At 42.3% G+C, this 20,856-nt stretch overlaps 1 protein-coding gene across 1 annotated transcript in view; it reads right to left on the bottom strand.

Moving 5' to 3' along the window:
* LOC117526469 (collagen alpha-1(XI) chain-like) overlaps positions 1 to 17,991 on the bottom strand; it is a 108,592-nt gene extending 90,601 nt beyond the window's left edge. Inside the window, exon 1 of the mRNA XM_034188540.1 lies at positions 17,753 to 17,991. Coding sequence (XP_034044431.1) covers positions 17,753 to 17,831 — 79 coding nt within the window. The 5' untranslated portion in view covers positions 17,832 to 17,991. The remainder of the gene's footprint in view (positions 1 to 17,752) is intronic.
* Positions 17,992 to 20,856: the final 2,865 nt, after the last annotated feature.

Raw genomic sequence — 20,856 nt, 5'->3', positions numbered from 1 at the left:
CGCAATTTTGTGTCTCCACCTACTCTCCACCTACTCTCCACCTGTTGTGCTCCAGTGAGATACCACAACCATGGTAAATAAATAAAAACTTGCTCAATGGCCCATGAGATTGTTTGGGCAGTGAAGGATCCACCTGATGTATGTTTTGTTTGCGGGGAAAAGAAAGCTGAGTACGTGGGCTGCTTGACAAAGCAGCCTTTGAAATGGGAAAGCCAAGTCACGCCACTTATGATGTAAACAGGAGACTATACCGTGCACCCAGAAAGTATTTACAGTGCTTCACTTTTTTCCACATTTTGTTATGTTACAGCCTTGTGAGTAGAATTTTGAGGGAAAAATTTATTTACTTAATTTTGGAACAACACCCCATAGTGACGACATAAAAAAAAGTTTTGAAATTTTTGCAAATTTATTTAAAAAAAAAAGAAAAAAAAAACTAAAGCACCGCACTCATAGTGCTTCAAACTTCTAACAATAGAGCTTTAGAGGGAACAAATCTTAAACTTTCCTGACTTTGCCCTTTGACCTTGAAAATTGAATCAGTTTTTGCCTATCAGGATATAAATCTTAAGTTAAAAAAAATCATAATATATGACAAAGTGTGGGCTCCAGGCTGTTCACAAGCAAACAGACAAACAAACCTCCTCCAACTTCGTTAGCAGATGTAACAAAAAACAAAACAAAAAAAAAAACCTCAAGACAGGAACATAAGTATTCGCACCCTTTCCTCAATACTTTGACGATGTATACCTTTGGCAGCAATTACAGCCTCAAGTCTTCTTGAATTTGAGGCCACAAGCTTGGTGCAACTATCTTTGGGCAGTTTTGTCCATTCCTCTTTGCAGCACCTCTCAAGCTCCATCAGGTTGGATGGTGAGTGTCGGTGCACAACCATTTCAGATCTCTCCAGAGATGTTCAATCACATTCAGGTCTGGACTCTGGCTGGGCCACTCAAGGACATTCACAGAGTTGTCCTGAAGCCACTCCTTTGATATCTTGGCTGTGTGTTTAGGGTCATTGTCCTGCTGAAAGATGAACTGTCGCCCCAGTCTGAGGTCAAGAGCGCTCTGGAGCAGGTTTTCATCCAGGATGTCTCTGCACATTGCTGCATTCATCTTTCCCTCAATCCTGACTAGTCTCCCAGTTCCTGCTGCTGAAAAACATCCACACAGCATGATACTACCACCACCATGATTCACTGCAGGGATGGTGTCTGGTTTCCTCCAAACATGATGCCTGGCATTCACACCAAGGAGTTCAGTCTTTGTTTCATCAAACCAGAGAATTTTGTTTTTCATGGTCTGAGAGTCCTTCAGGTGCCATTTGGCAAACTCCAGGTGGGCTGCCATGTGCCTTTTACTAAGGAGTGGCTTCCATCTGGTCACTCTACCATACAGGCCTGATTGGTGGATTGCTCCAGAGATCGTTGTCCTTCTGGAAGGTTCTCCTCTCTCCACAGAGGAATGCTGGAGCTCTGACAGAGTGACCACCGGGTTCTTGGTCACCTCCCTGACTAAGGCCCTTCTGCCCCAATGGCTCAGTTTAGATGGCAGCCAGCTCTAGGAAGAGTCCTGGTGGAGCTGAAATTCTTCCATTTATGGATGATGGAGGCCACTGTGCTCACTGGGACCTTCAAAGCAGCAGAAATGTTTCTGTAGCCTTCCCCAGATTTGTGCCTCCAGACAATCCTGTCTCAGAGGTCTACAGACAATTCCTTTGACTTCATGCTTGGTTTGTGCTCTGACATGCACTGTCAACTGTGGGACCTTATATGGAGACAGGTGTGTGTCTTTGCAAATCATGAACAATCAACTGAATTTACTCCAGGTGGACTCCAATTAAGCTGTAGAAACATCTCAAGGATGATCAGTGGAAACAGGATGCACCTGAGCTCAATTTTGAGCTTCATGGCAACGACTGAATACTTATGCACACGTGATTTCTTAGTTTTTTTTGTTGTTGTTTTTGTTTTACATTTTTAATGTTTGCAAAAATCTTTAAAAAAAACTTTTTTCACATTGTCATTTTAGGGCACTGTGTGTACAATTTTGAGGGGGGAAAAGCAATACATCCATTTTGGAATAAGGCTGTAACATAAAATGTGGAAATACACACACACACACATATACATAATATACATGCAAGGCCCTATTCAAATCCAGGTGTTTAATTGAGGAACTACGGTATTCCTGCTGCACAGTATAATAAAGGTATTGTCAGGTTAAGGCAATTGTAACTTTATGGAATAATCACTTTCTCACAGTATTGGACTTGCCTCATGCAGCATATGTTTAATCATTATAAACATGCAGCTGAATAAGAAACTGAAAGAAAATACAGATAAATTAAATATTTTGAAAGTGTAGAAACTTCCACATTAAAATACTGCATGTTGTTGCAGTGAGTTTAATGCTGAATTGTTCAATTATTGTTTTTTTACTTTACTGTACCTTGGAGGTGTTTAGCAGTTTAAAAATGTAAAATACCAGATGAATGGACAGCTCCATGAAAAATCAGACATTTTGCAGATTATTTGAGATAACTGGCAGTAGATTTTTGCATTTTGATTATTGCTATAGCAATGAAACTGACTTGGGATCTGATGAAAAAGAAAACCATGTTTATTTCATTGAAGGTGTGTACTGTAATGCAAGGGTGGTGGCCAAGTGGTTAGTGCACTTGGTTTCGGTGCAGCAGGTTCCCGGTTCAAATCCAACCCCTGTCACATTTCTCATGTGGAGTTGTGTCAGGAAGGGCATCCGCTGTAAAACTTATGCCAATTCAACATGCAGATCCACCTCGGATTTCCTGTGATGAACACGAGTGCAAACAAGGGAGCAGCCGAAGGGTCTTACATACTTACTAATATACTTACTGTATATTGTTCTGGTTGTATTTCTGAATTATTAGCAGTTAAGGTGCAATCACACTGTGATGGACTGAGTAAACCGATTAGTAGCGGAGTGAAATCATTTTTCTCGTGGTAAACACGGCCTAATCCATCAGTCTCCAGTGGATTTGGAGCTCTGATGGAATGCAGGTGCACAGCACTTCTGGATGTGAATCGAAGATGAACAGAGACTGACTGGATAAAACTAACACGTACAGGACAAAACTGTACATTTCTTCAATCAGTCACAGGGTGACAGCTGCTTTAAGTTTGGGCAGTTGGATGCTTTCATCGTTCAACACTGATGGCTGATGATTTCATGAAATGAAGTCATTAGCTTCATGTTATGCTCCCCCTGCCCACCCCCACCCCACCACCACCAACATTAGTTCCATTGTCCCTATATATTTATTTTTTTCCTCCATGGTTTTGCACTTTCAGGAGGGTCATTCAGAATGTGCACCCATACAGGATGGTGGTAAGTGTTTATTCCTGTGCAGAACAGCAGAGATGCACCGTGACTACGTCAGGCAGGTTGTGAGGCTCAAACAAGGTGAGCATTTCTGAGCGCACTCCAAGTGAAATGTCCTGTGGGGAGATGCTGCTGTGTTCAACTCTGCCTCCAATTTTCAGGCTGCAAACAGACAAAAGTAATCCATGATATCAAGAAGAATTCACCTGCCTGGACTTACAAGTGTTGTGGCTGTCATGAGACCTGCACAGGCTGAAACAAGGTCAACAGGATAAGGTGACACTGCCAAACCCTATATTATATTGAACCACAAGCCTAGAATTTGAAAGCTGACCTGTCCTTACTATTTTCCACGGGAGTCTGATCATTTGATTCAGACTACTTCTTCAGATAGGTGAAAGTGCCTTTGAACAATACAGTGAACAGCAGCTGGATCCACAGATCTTGATGCCCAGCTCAGCACTTTGCTTGGCAGCTCCCATTACCTGTGTAAAGCATCTGTCTTTGTCATTCAAGATGGCGCCGCTGTGTATGGTCCGCCATCTGCCTCATCTGTTTTTACTGATATTTTTATGGAGTACTCTGTTTGTCACGTCTTTTGCCTCAGCGCAATATGTTTATGATAGAGAAACGCTGTTAAATATCCGTGACGCGGTTGTTAGACATTCTTTCTTTGATTATAAGGGATATTAAAAGACGCCACCACCTCTCCTGGCGTCTGTGCCAGTATACCTACACCGGCTTGTCACAGCGTTTCCACGCAACAAGCGCCACAGGCGGCGTGGGAAAAGAGGTTGTTTCCATGTGAAAGTCAAGTCCTACCTGGCTTCTGCAGATGAAAGTGCTCCCCGCTGCCCAGTGTCTGGATACTGTGTGGATTTACAAGTCCATATCAGCTATCGATGGCTCTTACAGACTGCTCCTGGGACCAGCTGCACACTTCCGCGTTGGCGTTACGCTAAGACCCAGAGACGGGGCAGTGTACCGGGGAATCTCCGCCCGCTCAGCTGCGCGGAGTAGCAAAACGAGTGCGCCATCTCCATACGAGGCGCGCTAGTGAATACTAGGTCCCTTTTCAACAAGACTTTTATACTTAAGGATTTTATTTTAACACATAAGTTGGACCTACTTTTATTGAATGAGACCTGGGTAAAAGCTGGCGATAACAGCACTTTTACTGAACTCCTCCTGGCTGGGTACTCATTCTTCAGTGCACCACGGCTCTCCGGATGTGGTGGTGGCGTGGCCACTGTCTTCAAACAGAGCTTCAGCTGTCATTTAGTTCCAATACAGCACCATTTTAGTTTTGAATTACAATCATGTATAATTAACTTTGCCTCTCCTGTGCTTTGCGTCATCATATACCGCCCCCCTAAATATAATAAGGATTTTATGACTGACTTTTCAGAGTTTTTATCAGATATAATGCCTAAATATGACAATATACTCATCTGTGGGGACTTTAACATACATGTTTGTTGTGCCTCAAATCAGTTGGGCAATGACTTCAAAAGCCTCTTGGACTCTTTTGGTCTATTACAATCAGTGCATGGGTCCACACATCAATTCGGTCATACACTAGACTTAGTCATTTCACATGGACTTTCCCTGGCTCTTAGTAATCCAGCAGTTGCTCCTATCTCAGATCACATTCCTGTTATTTTTGAATTTACAGGAAATGTCAATATCCCCAGGCCCTCCATACCAGCCCGCTCCCGCCGCACCATCACCCCCTCGACTGTAGGGGACTTTGTGGCTGCTTTTAGAGACACTGCACTTTATTGCACAGAGGATGTGGCCTCCTCCCTTAGTCCAGATGAGTTCATCTCATATTTTAATACCATATGCTCTGATATTTTAGATACTGTGGCACCTTTTAAATCCAGGTCCATCAAACCCAAACCAGACCCCTGGCTCAATGACACCACCCATGCCTTACGCCGTCACTGTAGACAGGCTGAGCGGAGATGGAGAAAGGACAGGCTTCAGGTGTTCTTGGAAATGCTACGGGATAGCCTTACAGAGTATCAGAATGCTGTGAAGGAGGCAAAAACCCAATATCTGTCAAGTATTATAGCCAGTAGTTCTAACTGTCCAAGAGTGTTATTTGACACAATCAAGTCAGTTTTAAACCCACCCACTATATTGTCTGACATTTCGCAGGCTACATGTGAAAAATTTCTCAAGTTTTTTATAGAGAAAGTAGCCACTGTCAGACAGAATACTTGTATTTTAAACTGTAACAGTTTTTAATAGCCTTTACACTCTACCTGAACCATCTGCTGTTTTTAATAGTTTTGAGCCGGTTACTCTGACACTTCTCACTGAGGTTGTCCAGAGCATTACACCCAGTTACTGATCATTGGACACTATTCCAGGAAAGGTTTTTAGAGGTTTTTAACACTGTGGGTCCGAGCTTGCTCTCTTTTATTAATAGCTGCCTCAGCTCCGGGACAGTTCCAGCCCATTTTAAACATGCTGTAGTTAGGCCTTTTCTTAAAAAGCCCAACCTAGATCCCTCAGTTTTATCTAATTTTAGACCAGTGTCAAATTTATTGTTTTTATCTAAGGTTTTAGAAAAAGTTGTTTTTAATCAGTTGCAATCGTTTTTAGAACACAACTCTGTTTTAGATAAATTTCAGTCGGGTTTTAGATCTCGACATAGCACTGAGTCAGCTCTTTTAAAAGTACAAAATGACATTCTTTTATCGTTGGACTCTAAAAAACCTGTGCTGCTGGTGATGTTGGATCTAACAGCTGCGTTTGATACTGTGGACCACTCAATCCTCCTCACACGTCTGTCCCAGCAGGTTGGCCTCCGGGGGACTGTCTTGGAGTGGTTTCAGTCTTATTTGACCAACAGGACTTTCAGGGTGATGGTTAATGACTTCTCCTCCTCCACAGTTCCTCTGACCACTGGTGTGCCCCAGGGCAGTATCCTCAGACCGCTCTTGTTCTCTTTGTACATGCTTCCACTGAGTTCAGTCATCACCAAACACAATCTTCAGTTTCATTTTTATGCCGATGACCTCCAGATTTATATGCCAGTTGTGTCTAATAATACAAGTGCTTTGGACTCCATACATAGCTTTTTTAAGGATATTAAGGACTGGCTGGCTCAGAATTTTCTGCACCTTAATGAAGCCAAAACAGAGTGTATTCTGTTTGGAGCTAAAACTAACTCTGATCCAGATCTTGGCTCCCTGGCTCCTTATCGTAGGGCTGTGGTAAGGAACCTTGGTGTGCGGTTTGACCACTGTTTAAAATTTGAGAAACAAATTGACAGTGTGGTAAGAGCCAGTTTTTTCCAGCTGAGACTCCTGGCAAAAGTCAAACCCTTTCTAAGCCAAAAGGACCTTGAAAAGGCTATGCATGCTTTTATCAGCTCCCGGATTGACTATTGCAATGCACTTTATGTTGGTATCACTCAAGGCTCTCTAAACCGACTCCAACTGTTCCAGAATGCTGCTGCTCGCCTGTTGACCAATACCAGGAAGCACAGCCACATCACTCCTGTACTTTACTCCCTGCACTGGCTTCCAGTCCGTTTTAGAGTTGATTTTAAACTGTTAATGTTTGTTTTTAAAGCTGTAAATGGCATTGCACCTTCTTATTTATGTGACCTGTTAAAAACACACAACCCTGTCAGAGCACTTCGGTCTGCTGACCAAAACTTTCTTGAGGTTCCCAGGTCCAGGTCCAAACAATGGGGTGACCATTCTTTTCCAGTAGCAGGTCCTAAGTTGTGGAATGCATTACCTCCTGAACTGAGGTCCATTAATAGCTTGCCTCTGTTTAAAGCTAAGTTAAAAACATACTTGTTCAGGGCAGCTTTTTGCACATAATTGCTTTGACACTTTTTTGTCTATTTTTATTCTATTTTGGATGCTCTTATTGTGTTTTATTGTGTTTTTCGTACTTTTCTTTTTATTTTATCTCTAGCTGGTGCTATTGGAAAGCACTTTGGTTCAGTGAAAACTGTTGTAAAGTGCTATAGAAATAAAACTTGAGTGATTGATTGTTTTCAGTTTAAAATGTGGCACATTCATCATTCAGTCAGAAAAGAATGAACATAAAACATTCACCCTTTGACGCTGCAAAGGGAAGGTGGTTCACACTTTTAGACTTAATGGATCTGTGGATCAGAAAGGATCATAAACTGCATCTCCTCTGGATCAGCTGTGCAGCTCCATCGTAATGTAACTTCAGGTAACAAACTGCCAAGGCAGTGACATCCTACATGTTTGAATATGTTGCATAGTTTCTTTTCATTTCCATGGTTATGTTTTGAAAGCTGGCATGATGTTGCCACTAATCTCCTTACAAGTGAGAAATCTTTGCCATCTTCTGAACACAGCAACACTGTCAGGAATACAAAATTACAGAAATTAGAGTGGCATATGGATTCAGAAAATTGGTGGGGGCAGGGGGGGGGGGGGTCAAGGCTGTTCTAATCAATACCCATCATACTCTGGTTTGACTCAGTTTGTGCCCTGAGAACAATTGCTCCTAATGCTTGTACTGGTCCTTTTTGAGATACTCAAAAATTGGCCACTCCCACTTCTTGCTAGGATGAACCCATCAGAATCAAAATTATTGCCAAGTAAGTTTGCACATACAAGGAATGTGATCTGGTCTTATTGCTGCATAAACAATAACAAAATAAAATAGTAAAATAGCCAAAACTATATTCACTGTTAAACAAATATAACATAATGGAATGGGACTGTGCAAAAACAGGTCATTGGAGTACAGATGTACAGTACCATTCAGTGCAGGGATGACCAATCTGTAATTTATAGTAGTGGGGAGGGGAGGAGGCAGGGTAAGTGGGGGTCTCTGACATTATTTATTAGTCTAGCTGCGGATGGAAAGAAACTGTTTTTGTGTCTTGAGGTTTTGTTCCTGATGGACCTCAGCCTCCTGCCAGAGGGGAGAGTGGCAAAAAGTTTGTGACTTGGGTGGGAGGAATCGGCCACTATCTTCTTTGCTCACCTTAGGGTCTTGTAGGCATACAGGTCCTGTAGGGATGGCAGACTGCAGTCGATCACCTTCTCTGCTGCATGGATGATATGCTGCAGTCTGTCCTTAGAAATGGCAGCAGTGTACAAGCCGGTGATGGAAGAGCAGAGGATGGATTCAATCATGGCAGTGTAGAAGTTCACCATAATTGTTTTTGGAAGGTTGAACTTCTTCATCTGCCACAGAAAGTACATCCTCTGCAGTGTTCCACTGATCCAGGGGCAGAGTGGAAAACATGTACTGCTGGTGGGTGTCAGGAACAAATTTGGGATCTGCTACCTTTGGCTGAAGGTTCAATACAAGTCCAAATGATGTAAGTCACTTTCCACAGCCTACTGTTTCACCAAACCTAAACCCAACCTAAAAGCTATTTGTGGCAAACATAAAATTCATAACTACCCAACATTATGAGCACTGGTGCCATGCAATGCCGCATCCACCTCCCTATGGAACCATCTTGTGCCCTGATTGGCAACCACTTAATAAGACAACCCATCCATTCTCAACTCTCGAAACTAGCCATCTACCAGAGTGAAATATGTGCACCCAACTTTGTCTTCTGCAACCACTGGAGTCATGCTCAGAAAAACGTGCAACATGGCCAAAATGTCATAGCTGGTGGATCCTCACAATAGAAGTGATAATTGTCATCTGAGGGCCCAGTCACACAGCACACAACGATTCCTGAACGAAGGGAAAAAGTAAAAAAAACGTCACAATTCGTTGAGAAAAGGTGGACAAAAGCGCTTTTATCACCTAACAGTCTGCGAAGCAAGAGCGCAAAAGGGACGAAAGAGGAAATTAACAAAACCGAAGCTCACGATCTCGTCGAAACACGCCTGGAGCCACAGCTGGAGCAGTGTGTGTCTGCATCTCTGCGTTCCAGGACTCGGTGCTGTGACGGAACTCATAGCGCCTGAGTCCTGGAGAAACTGCAAACAGAATCTGTGGAAATCTGTGAGCACATCGGTGGACCACCTGCTCTGGTTCCTCGTCCAGAACAAAAGAGGGATCATCTCCATCATTATCAGAATCCACACTGTCTGTCGACATGCTGTGCGCTCCGTCTTCCTCCAATTAAAAAAAAAAAAAAAAAAGTGTTCCATGGCCACTGCTGTATCACAGTATTATGTTCTAAGCCATATATATTGATTTATAACAGAAAACTGTCAAAAGGGAGAATAAATATAAGTGTAAAGATGATTGAATATATCAGAGCAGTAAATTAATCAGTGCGTGTGAATGCGCGCATTGACTCACGTGCGGTTATTCCACCAGCTGATCACTGATCCACAACGTGAATTCTGCCTTCCAGAACAGCTCTTTCTATAATCATTTTGATTCATATACCCGTTGCCACATGTACATAAGGGCTGGATTATCATTCCTACACTCATATTGTTATATTTAATACAAAATAATAAGCGCACACAGCAGCTGCTGCTGCCGCTAATGCTGCATTCAAGTACCGTCGGAAATTACACAAATTTTTTGTTGTTTCAAATTCAACACTTGCGTGTGGCAAAATAATTAATTATATCCACACAAAAGATTAATTCTGGCCTATGTAAGGTGCCTGAGCTCATTGAAGCTGACCCCCCCACACAGATAAAAAAAAAATCCAAGCAAGCAGGCTGAGTTTGCTCTGTAATTTCCGACGGTACATGAAGCAGCAGCAGCCTCAGCGCTCATAAACCAGCTTCTGCACTGTGTGAAACATTCAGCTGGTCCACCGAAGTCAAATTAAACAATAACATTACAAAGACTACACAAACGATTAAAAAACATCAAGAACGACAGCAAAACGAGACAGACGAATTGAGGTTTTCGTTGCCCTTCGTTCAAATTTTTCAACAATTTAAAAATCCTGACGTAGGAACGAGGCTGCACAAGGGTTAAATGATGCCAACGACAGTTAAGAAAAGTCCAAATTTCTTGTTTCGTCAGGGCTTCGTCACCCTTTGTTAAGTGCCGTGTGACTGGGCCTTTCCAGAAGCAACTGCTCATTTGACACAAAGTCATTCCAGAAATACCAAGAATCTTCCAAAGCAATCTCGTACCAAAAATATTCAGTTGTCCCCTTAGGCCTGATTAGCATCCAAGACTCACACCAATACAGTATCAAAGAAAGCACCAGGACCCTAAACACTTGGACCTCTGTTTTCCTGTAAAGGTATCACCAAACAGATCTGTCCAGCAACCTCATGACTCCAATAAGCTCTTTCCAGGCATGTCAACGGCAGAGGGCTCAGAGACATGAATGTCACTGCCGTGGTGACATACAAATACACTTCAGATGGCGGAGCCCAGGAAGTCAGTGAAGGCCTGGATGTTAGTCTTGATCCAGAACAATTGGAAACCCAGAAACTGCAAGTTCTCACTCAGTTTTCAAGTGTTACAATCAGGATATGCACTGATTCTGCAAAGATCACAGCATCGTCCCCGACGTAGGGGTCAGTAAACCCTTCCTTGTTAACAAAGGCACCAAGGCCACTGGTCTTCACAACCTTATCCAACATCCAGTCTATAGAAGTAATGAACAGAGTAGGAGCCACAACAGATCCCAAATAAACACCAAAATTTAATGGGGACAAATCAGACACTCAGTACTAATACTTCAATAAAATCAATAATACAAATTGCTATGAAAAAACAAAAAAGGCTTGGCTCAAGTATTCCGTCAGTCGAACGTAGGCATTTCAGTCGACTCTTGAGCCGTGACTGAATTACCTCAGGGAAGACCGTAACTTATCTGCTCCATTCTCAGATGTCTTTGACCATAATTCACCCTGCGCACCCCGACAGCCAGGTGTGCACATGACATTAAGTGAAAATCATTAAGAACATCAGGCAGCTTTTCTCTTATCAGTTTATCAAAATAAAGTATTCACAATACTGTATGCATGCAGTATTTGCTTCTGTTTCCTTTAACAACAACAAGAACTTTGGACAAAAAAAAATTCCAATTTACAAGGAATTCTGACTGCTGGGTGTGACAGATCCTACTTGGATCCGACTATGTGAGGAATGAAGCTTGAACCCAGTTGACCCTAAAGTACCAGAACATCACTTTAGTCATTTAGTACTGACCTTCACAGACAGACTGAGTGGCGTGGCCCTGAGATAAAGCAGTCTGTGTCTGTTACCACGTAGTACAGCGGGACGCTGCTAAAGAAACTAAGAACATCTGTTTACAATGTGTTATAGTCCTATATTTAAAGTGTTATTAACACGATATAAAGTATAAGTTGAAAAGATAAAAGGATCAGATCTGGGACTTTTAATTCTGGTATTAATTCGGTGCAGCAGCGGCTAACAACTCTCAGAAAACAAATACAGTAAGAAGATGCAGTGTTACTAAGCAGGTATAAATAGCCACGTTCCACCAGAAGGCAAGATTTTTATCTTGGTAAAAAACTAGAAGGATCGTGGGAGATGTACATTAATGTAGAGTTTTCTCAAGACCTTCTCAGACAAAGCAGGTGGAGGCAACGTGGTGGAGTTTGTGCCAAGTCACCTGCTCGTTTTGGGCCTTTCAAAGTGAACTGCTCACATCGTCATGAATCATACACTCACAAACTACTGACTAAGAGAAAACAGAATGTATAATGCAGAAAACCTTCCATAAATTACCTAGTTTTATATTATCTTTAAAGTCCAGTAGCTTTCTATTCCATTAGCTTTATGTGAAGCTAGCTTTAGATCCAGTTAGCATTATATTCAGTTAGCTTGATTCAGTTAGTTTTCTGGTTTTGTTTAGTCTGTAAGCTTTCTGTTCAGTTAATTTTAGACTCAGCTTGCTTCTCAGCTAGCCTTATATTCAGCTCATTTACACTGTCTTAAGATCTAGTTAGCATTATATTCAGTTAGCTAGATTCAGTTGGGGTTTTTTCTTTAATTTTGTTAGTTTTATGGTTCATTTCTATTCAACTACCATAGCTCTTGTCAAAACTTTATTGTACCTGCATTCATGGTAAACATCCACTAGGTGGAGATATTGCTCTATTTCAAGAACCTTGAGTGTAAGCTGCTGTGGTACACCACCAATGATGACCAACCTGTTGCTTAAGCTAGTATCTCCCTGGGCTGCAACTGCTGGCGAGTAGTTGGAGACAAATTTGACAGAAAATACATGAATTGGCGACAACCTTCACTCTGAATCACACTGACCTATATTTGCAAATTGGTTGTGCTCCCAGGGTCCCAGGGCAGTTTGCGCCTGTCTCATGCCCATAATGTCAGAATCTCAATTTTTTTTCTCCAATCAGTCACAATTTAGTTTCATAAACCACCAACCCCTCACAAAGTTGTCTCACATTTTGCAAACTTTTTCTGGCTTATGGAAGCTAAATTAAGAAGGGTTCAAGAAACCAGTGATGACTGTTATTATTTTGAGGGAAAACGTGTCGAGCAAATTTTTTGAACATGTTCAAAATTCCAGCAATACAAGAGCGAGGTCCTGCGACTCACACACACCTCTGTGTACAAAAACAGTCATAACTGTAGAAACTGTAGCACCTGTAGTGACAACTTATCACAACCGTGTCCCTTCCAGAAAGCCTCACAGTGATGTCACGCCACGCATGATAATGTTACGGGCTTCATGGAAATACAAAAGGTATCTCAAAGTTTGTGACTGAAAGCAAAAATTTTGAACATCTTGAAACTACAGCTATGGTTAAAACAAGCCCCTCCCTCATGAACCATCTAAGGTCTTCCAAGGTAAAGACAATTTTTCACATTGTCACCTGGACACTTCTATGGAAGCATACCATCCAGAGAAGTGAGAAGGCAGCATTAGTTAGTCTTTATTTACTTTTGTTACAGTTTGAGGACCCTGCAGTATCTCAACTGAAGGTGCGGTTTAAATTTGGCGACAGATGCAGATCCAGAATACTATTTCATTTAGATTTTTATGACGCTTTAATTTCTGGTATTTGTATTTTGGTGCCCTCACTTGCACTTCAAATCTATTAAAAAACACATAAAGGGTTGTTGGGCGTTGGTACCATCTAGTGCTACAGAACTTATAGCTATAGGGCCACCTACATTTACTAAACTGACAAAAATTAGTTTCTCCTGAAACCCTGATTATTATCATTTCAGTTTACTTTTGAAACATCTTATAAAATTGCACCTCATTTTAAACCAATGAACATGTTTATCTTGGGGGGGTTCCACGATGAATACTTTCTTTTCTTTTTAAACTCCATCTGCAGGAGGACGTGCATGTGCGCATGCATGAGCTTTTGAAAAGACTTGAAGTTACTTGATGCAATGTGTGACGCTGACATCTGAAATGTCTTGTAAATCACTCCAGAGGTATAATCAAGCTACAAAACAGCATTTGTATGTTTAGAAGTGTTTATTTCTCACTTAATTTTACATAATATATGAGAAACATCTTAGATTTACACAGAAACGCTGCAATTTCGGAGCATTTTCCGCAATGTTGGAGGAGGAGCCTGAGAGAGACAACCTCTCTATTCTGATTGGCTGCCACTGTGTGCTTCCCATAATGTGTTGCACAAGTCTGGGGAAGCCCCCACCTCATCTATGACTTCACTGTCAGTCTCGACCAATGTTGCCGTAAATAGTTCAAGATCTTCTGTTCTTTTGAAAATTTAACCTTCAGGGGAACTTTATTCATTTTTCTAGACTATGTGAATGTCATATTATGAATCTCCTACTTAAAGGATAATAAATAAAATTATATTTGTACCAGTGAACATTGCTTTTATGCCTTAAATTTTAAAAAGCTCAGTAGGCCTATACCTTTAATTTTCCAGATCTGAAACACATCGATGCACTTCTTTCCAGTAATACATGAGATCACTCTGGTGTGTAGACACTTCTAGCAACTAATTGGGGGGTAAATAAATTAATCAACTGCCACACGATTTCTGATACATCTTATCAAATGAACGAACTAATTGTGACCTGGACATTTTGTTTCCCCATTTAAACATACCAAGATGTTGCACTGAACTGTTAGCCCAGTTTAATTTGGTCCAGTCTGCTCGCCATCTGCACACTTTAAGATCCAGACTGTATGAACGCAACACACAGGCAGGTATGACTCAACAAGCCCAGACAAATAGAACCTACTGTACGTCTTCAGTAGGCTGCTGAGGCCGTTCAGTTCAGTAAACTTTAAGTCTGCATGAACCAGCACGACAAAAACATCTGTCAGAACTATACCCTAAATGCTTCATCATGTGAAGCTGGTGATGTAAATGAAACACAAATCAGACACACAAATGTGACAACAGTGGTGGCACCACTTTTTTTTTCCCCCCTCCTTGGTTGGGGGGCATGATTCCTTCATGGTGGGTTGAGAATTTGTAGCAGTTTTACAAATATCAATCAGAAATTCATTTTCAAGTGATTAATACATCTGTTTGTTAATATACATATACGATACAGATCAGAATTGTTAAAAAAAAATTAAAAAAAATTTATGACCAGACTAAAGTGCAAATATAGAAAAAAATAAAAATTAATAAAGTAATAAATAATAATCAAAATGTGTTGGTTATATGACCAGATGGGTGATAGCAATGGTTCCCAATGTTTTTCCTTGCATTGGGTACCCCCCCATTTGTATCCAAGACACAAAGACAGGCTAAGTGCCCCCGAATACATGCACATATGCAAGTGCACACACATAACAAAAATTTACATTTATAAAAAATATTTTTTCTTTAACACATACGAGGTCTATTAGAAAAGTATCCGACCTTATTTTTTTCAAAAACCATATGGATTTGAATCATGTGTGATTACATCAGACATGCTTGAACCCTCGTGGGCATGCAAGACTTTTTTCACGCCTGTCGGTTACGTCATTCGCCTGTGGGCAGTCTTTGAGTGAGGAGTCGCCCACCCTCTCGTCGATTTTTTTCATTGTTTAGGAATGGCTCAGACTGCTGCTTTGTTTGATAAAAATTTTTTCAAAAATGTAAGACACAACTGAGTGGACACCATTCGATAAATTCAGCTGGTTTTCGTTGAAAATTTTAACGGCTGATGAGAGATTTTGGTCTGGTAGTGTCGCCGTAAGGACGGCCCATGGTGCCTGACGGCGATCTGCACTTCGAGGCAGCAGCGTCTCGCCGTTTCAAGTTGAAAACTTCCACATTTCAGGCTCTGTTGACCCAGTAAGTCGTCAGAGAACTTTCAGAAGAAGTCGGCATGAGGAGTTTATTTGGACATTCCATTGTTAACAGACATTTTGTAATGAAAGAACGTGCGGGCAGAGTCGCATGTCGGGCCGGACCCGACCGCGGGGGGTCACGACAGGAAAAACACCTCCGTTGGAAACCTTAACGGACAAGTTGGAACATGCCCAAGCTGTTAAACAATTTCTCAGTTACTCACTTGTTGAAAGCCATCAAAAGCCGCCTGAATTTTACAAATGGTTTTCAACACGGAGGTGTTTTTCCTGTCGCGGCACACACAGATTCTGCGCGCACGCCTTTCATTAAAAAATGTCCTTAAACAGTGGAATGTCCGCATAAAGTCCTCATGCCGGCCTCTTCTGAATCTTCTCTGTTCTCTCACGACGTCCTGGGTGAATTAAGCCTTAAATTAGGATGTTTTCAGGTCGAAACAGGCCGACGACGGCGCCTGGAAGCGCTGCAGGACGTCCTGCAGTGGGAAGTCCTTACAGCGACAGAAACACCCCATAATCTCTCATCAGCCGTTAAACTTTTCACCGAAAACCATCTTAATTTCTCGAATAGTGTCCACTCGGATATTCCTCACAGGTCCAGAAAAAATTTTGATAAAGCAACGCGCGCCGTCTCCAGCAGCGTGTGAAACAAAGGAATTCAGCCGAGAGGGCGGGACCACATCTCACTCAAGGCCTGCCCACAGGGAAATGATGTCACCGACACGCGTGAAGAAAACTCACGCATGCGCACGAGGGTTCAAGCATGATTGGTGTAATCGCACGTCATTCAAATCCATATAGTTAAAAAAAATAATAAAAGGGTCGGTTTATTATCTAATAGACCTCGTATATGCTTTGACATATAATTTTCTCACCACATCTAAAAAAAAAGGTCTTTTTATTAGATTTGATTGTCCCATGCAGCATGGTGGATTAGTGGTTAGCACTGTTGTTTCACAGCGAGAAGGTCATGGGTTCAATTCCCGTGGCCTTTCTGTGTGGAGTTTGCATGTTCTCCCCATGTGCGCGTGGGTTTCCTCCAGGTGCTCCAAAGACATGCGGGTTAGGTGGATTGGAGTCTTTAAAATTGTCCGTGGGTGTGTCTGTGCTTGTTTGTCTGTTTGTGGCCCTGTGACAGACTAGCGTCCTGTCCTGGGTGTACCCTGCCCCGCACTCTATGACTGCTGGGATAGGCTCCAGCCCCCCGCGACCCTTAATTGGATTAAGCGGTAGAAGATGAATGAATGAATGAATGAATGATTGTCCCATAATCTAGTTATTATGACTTCATGCACAAACATCTAATTTTGACCATGCCCAAGCAAACATAACCTTCCAATTCAAGGAGAATGGAGACCCCAGGTTGGGAAGAAGTGAGTTAGAGAATGTGAGTAATTGTGGAAAATGACATTTTTAATAATAGATTATTATTATTATTATTATTATTATTATTATTAGCATAATGCTTCCCCAAAAAACACTTTTAAAAGTGCTTTACAACATCCACAACATCTATAGAACAACATTTAAAAAGGATAAATATTACAACAACATGAAAATAAAGATAGAGTTTAAAAATAAAGAGAATTTCTCATAGACCCATAATTACAGAACCACTAAAAATAAAAGAAGTCCAAAAATAATTAGCCTTGCATGTGACAGCGTGTTCTCCACCTTCACAACCCAGAGACAGTCTCAAACTTGAGTCCACAGAACATGAGATGGAGCAAACAGCTACCAAACATAAACATCTCTTCTGACCAACTGAGGGGGGCTGTATTTTCACAGGAGAATTTATTTATTTATTTATTTATTTATTTATTTTTAATGGTTTGGTCATGTCAAAACAAGTTAGAAGTCATTTTGATCTCAGTCCATGACCAAGCTAACACACTACAAGAGTGACACTGCCCTTAGTAACTTCTCTAATATGTAAAGAAAATACTACAGAGAGATCAAATACAACACAAATATTTCTGACTTTTATCATCAACGTTTTGATGGTTGAAAACAGCAATTTATTGGTGTGACTGCTGGAACTGTTGTTGGGGGGGGGGGGCACAGCCCGCCCCGCCCCGCTCTGGTGCCGCCTGTGGGATATAGCAGCCACGCACTTGCAAAGCCCTGGAGGGGTGGAGGTGACAACTGATGCGTAATTAGAGAAAGTATGTTGTTGTATTTTTATTAACCTACCTGCTCTTGAGGTGTGAAGCACGATGGCAAAGATGAGAAGCAGCCACGTGTCCTGCACTGAGCTCCACCGATCAATCATCTCGCATCTGTGCGTATCGATAACGAAGCCAATAACTCCCGCGTGGCACACCTGCAGCTGTCTGCGCGCGCGCGCACTGCCCCGGTCACCAATTAAGCGCGCGCGCACACCAACACAAATGAAGGACAATAATCCCGTGGACGGACGGATGGAGAAGGGACGCCGGTGGAAATAAAATCCTTTAATCTCAGGAGGTCTTTGGCGCCTGACGCGCAGAGAACTCTCTCCTGGCGCGCGCTCACCCCTCCTCCCACGCGTGACCCCTCCCTCCCGTGGGGGCCGTGGAGGACCGTAATTAGAGATGTAGCCCATTATTACCTGAGTGACGTTTTTTTGTCGTATCACTGCTCTCGTGCGCGCGGACGCAGGTGTGCGTCTTAATCCTAAAACTACCTGTAGTGAGATTTCAATGAAATTTCGTTATTGTCTTTAATCTTACAGAAAACTGTGCTTCCTCTCGCGTGTTTAGTCTTCTTTCTTTTTTTAAATACATTTTTAAAGCATTTTAAATGTCATGGTAACTGTAACTATTTCTGTCAGCACTAGGCAGGGGCGGCACTAGAGTTTTTTTTTCCTGGTGGGGAAACATAATTTGTAGAAAATGTCCAAATATGCACTTTAAAGACAATATTATATACAATACATAGAATAACAATACCAATAATATATTTAAGTTGTCCTTTATCAGTGCACAAATACACATTTGGAAAACTTACAAACAAGAAATAATGAAATACTATACTGCTGATCTACTTTAGGTGGAGATATTCTCCATGATGGGCTTTCATTCTCTTGTTTCTCCGTTTTACCAGGTTATGTTTCCAGAATGGTGGCAAACAAATGACTCAATATTAATAAAGCTAGCAAGACAATGGAAACTGAATAAGGATGCCAAACACATCTTGTGTTATGTGAGGCATGAACCCCAGTGCAATGGATAAACAATATCTATCTGATGGTTGCACTGGAATGTCAGTGGTGAAATTGATGGTGCAGGTACTGAGGGGGTTACTCAAGTCAGTGGGTTGGTCGTTAAAAATAGAAATAAACCAGGTCCAGTTTGTGTTTCCATGCCTGTTGCCTTAAATGCGAAGGAGCTGCTAATTACCACATCCCTTTTCCAAATGGAGGAGCGAGTGCATGAAGGTGGGTCCCATAGAGGAGGCAGGAGTTCAGATATGGACTTTTATATAACAGCTGAGTGGATCCTTGTCATTTGATTGGTGCTTTGTATGTCACATGACATGGATTAATTCCTCCCATTTGTGTTGCATTGCATTTAGAGTGCACTTTGGTTCCATTTAGAGTGCAAATTTGGTTCCATATGTTTGGTACCATTGCACTCTGCACACGTGCGCGTGCACACACACATACACATGCACACATGCACACCCCCACACATACTTGTGCACTCACATGCACGCGCGCCCACGCACACACAAACAAATCCACTGTGCTGTCTGGAGGCTGTTAGCAGGAAGAAAGAATCAAAAGCTGGACTAATTTCTGACGTGATTTTTTTTTTTTTTTTTTGCTGCACTGAGGATGCGTTTTTTTGGTAGTCTATGCGCGCACAAGGGTAGACACGGTTGTGTGTTTGTGTGCACGCATGCGGGGGACAACTACACGATGATTTGATTGAGCTAACTGACGCTGCTACACTCAACAAAAATATAAACGCAACACTTTTGGTTTTGCTCCCATTTTGTATGAGATGAACTCAAAGATCTAAAACTTTTTCCACATACACAATATCACCATTTCCCTCAAATACTGTTCACAAACCAGTCTAAATCTGTGATAGTGAGCACTTCTCCTTTGCTGAGATAATCCATCCCACCTCACAGGTGTGCCATATCAAAATGCTGATTAGACACCATGATTAGTGCACAGGTGTGCCTTAGACTGTCTACAATAAAAGGCCACTCTGAAAGGTGCAGTTTTGTTTTATTGGGGGGGGATACCAGTCAGTATCTGGTGTGACCACCATTTGCCTCATGCAGTGCAACACATCTCCTTCGCATAGAGTTGATCAGGTTGTCAATTGTGGCCTGTGGAATGTTGGTCCACTCCTCTTCAATGGCTGTGCGAAGTTGCTGGATATTGGCAGGAACTGGTACACGCTGTCGTATACGCCGGCCCAGAGCATCCCAAACATGCTCAATGGGTGACATGTCCGGTGAGTATGCCGGCCATGCAAGAACTGGGACATTTTCAGCTTCCAAGAATTGTGTACAGATCCTTGCAACATGGGGCCGTGCATTATCCTGCTGCAACATGAGGTGATGTTCTTGGATGTATGGCACAACAATGGGCCTCAGGATCTCGTCACTGTATCTCTGTGCATTCAAAATGCCATCAATAAAATGCACCTGTGTTCTTCGTCCATAACAGACGCCTGCCCATACCATAACCCCACCACCACCATGGGCCACTCGATCCACAACATTGACATCAGAAAACCGCTCACCCACACGACGCCACACACGCTGTCTGCCATCTGCCCCTGAACAGTGTGAACCGGGATTCATCCGTGAAGAGAACACCTCTCCAACGTGCCAAACGCCAGCGAATGTGAGCATTTGCCCACTCAAGTTGGTTACGACGACGAACTGGAGTCAGGTCGAGACCCCGATGAGGACGACGCTTCCCTGAGACGGTTTCTGACAGTTTGTGCAGAAATTCTTTGGTTATGCAAACCGATTGTTTCAGCAGCTGTCCGAGTGGCTGGTCTCAGACGATCTTGGAGGTGAACATGCTGGATGTGGAGGTCCTGGGCTGGTGTGGTTACACGTGGTCTGCGGTTGTGAGGCTGGTTGGATGTACTGCCAAATTCTCTGAAACGCCTTTGGAGACGGCTTATGGTAGAGACATGAACATTCAATACACGAGCAACAGCTCTGGTTGACATTCCTGCTGTCAGCATGCCAATTGCATGCTCCCTCAAATCTTGCGACATCTGTGGCATTGTGCTGTGTGATAAAACTGCACCTTTCAGAGTGGCTTTTTATTGTGGGCAGTCTAA

This window comes from Thalassophryne amazonica, chromosome 15 (genome assembly GCF_902500255.1).
Source record: "Thalassophryne amazonica chromosome 15, fThaAma1.1, whole genome shotgun sequence".
NCBI classification, from domain to species: Eukaryota; Metazoa; Chordata; class Actinopteri; order Batrachoidiformes; family Batrachoididae; genus Thalassophryne; species Thalassophryne amazonica.
Note: the sequence above shows the minus strand (reverse complement) of the source record. Positions and strands in the feature narration are given on the sequence as shown.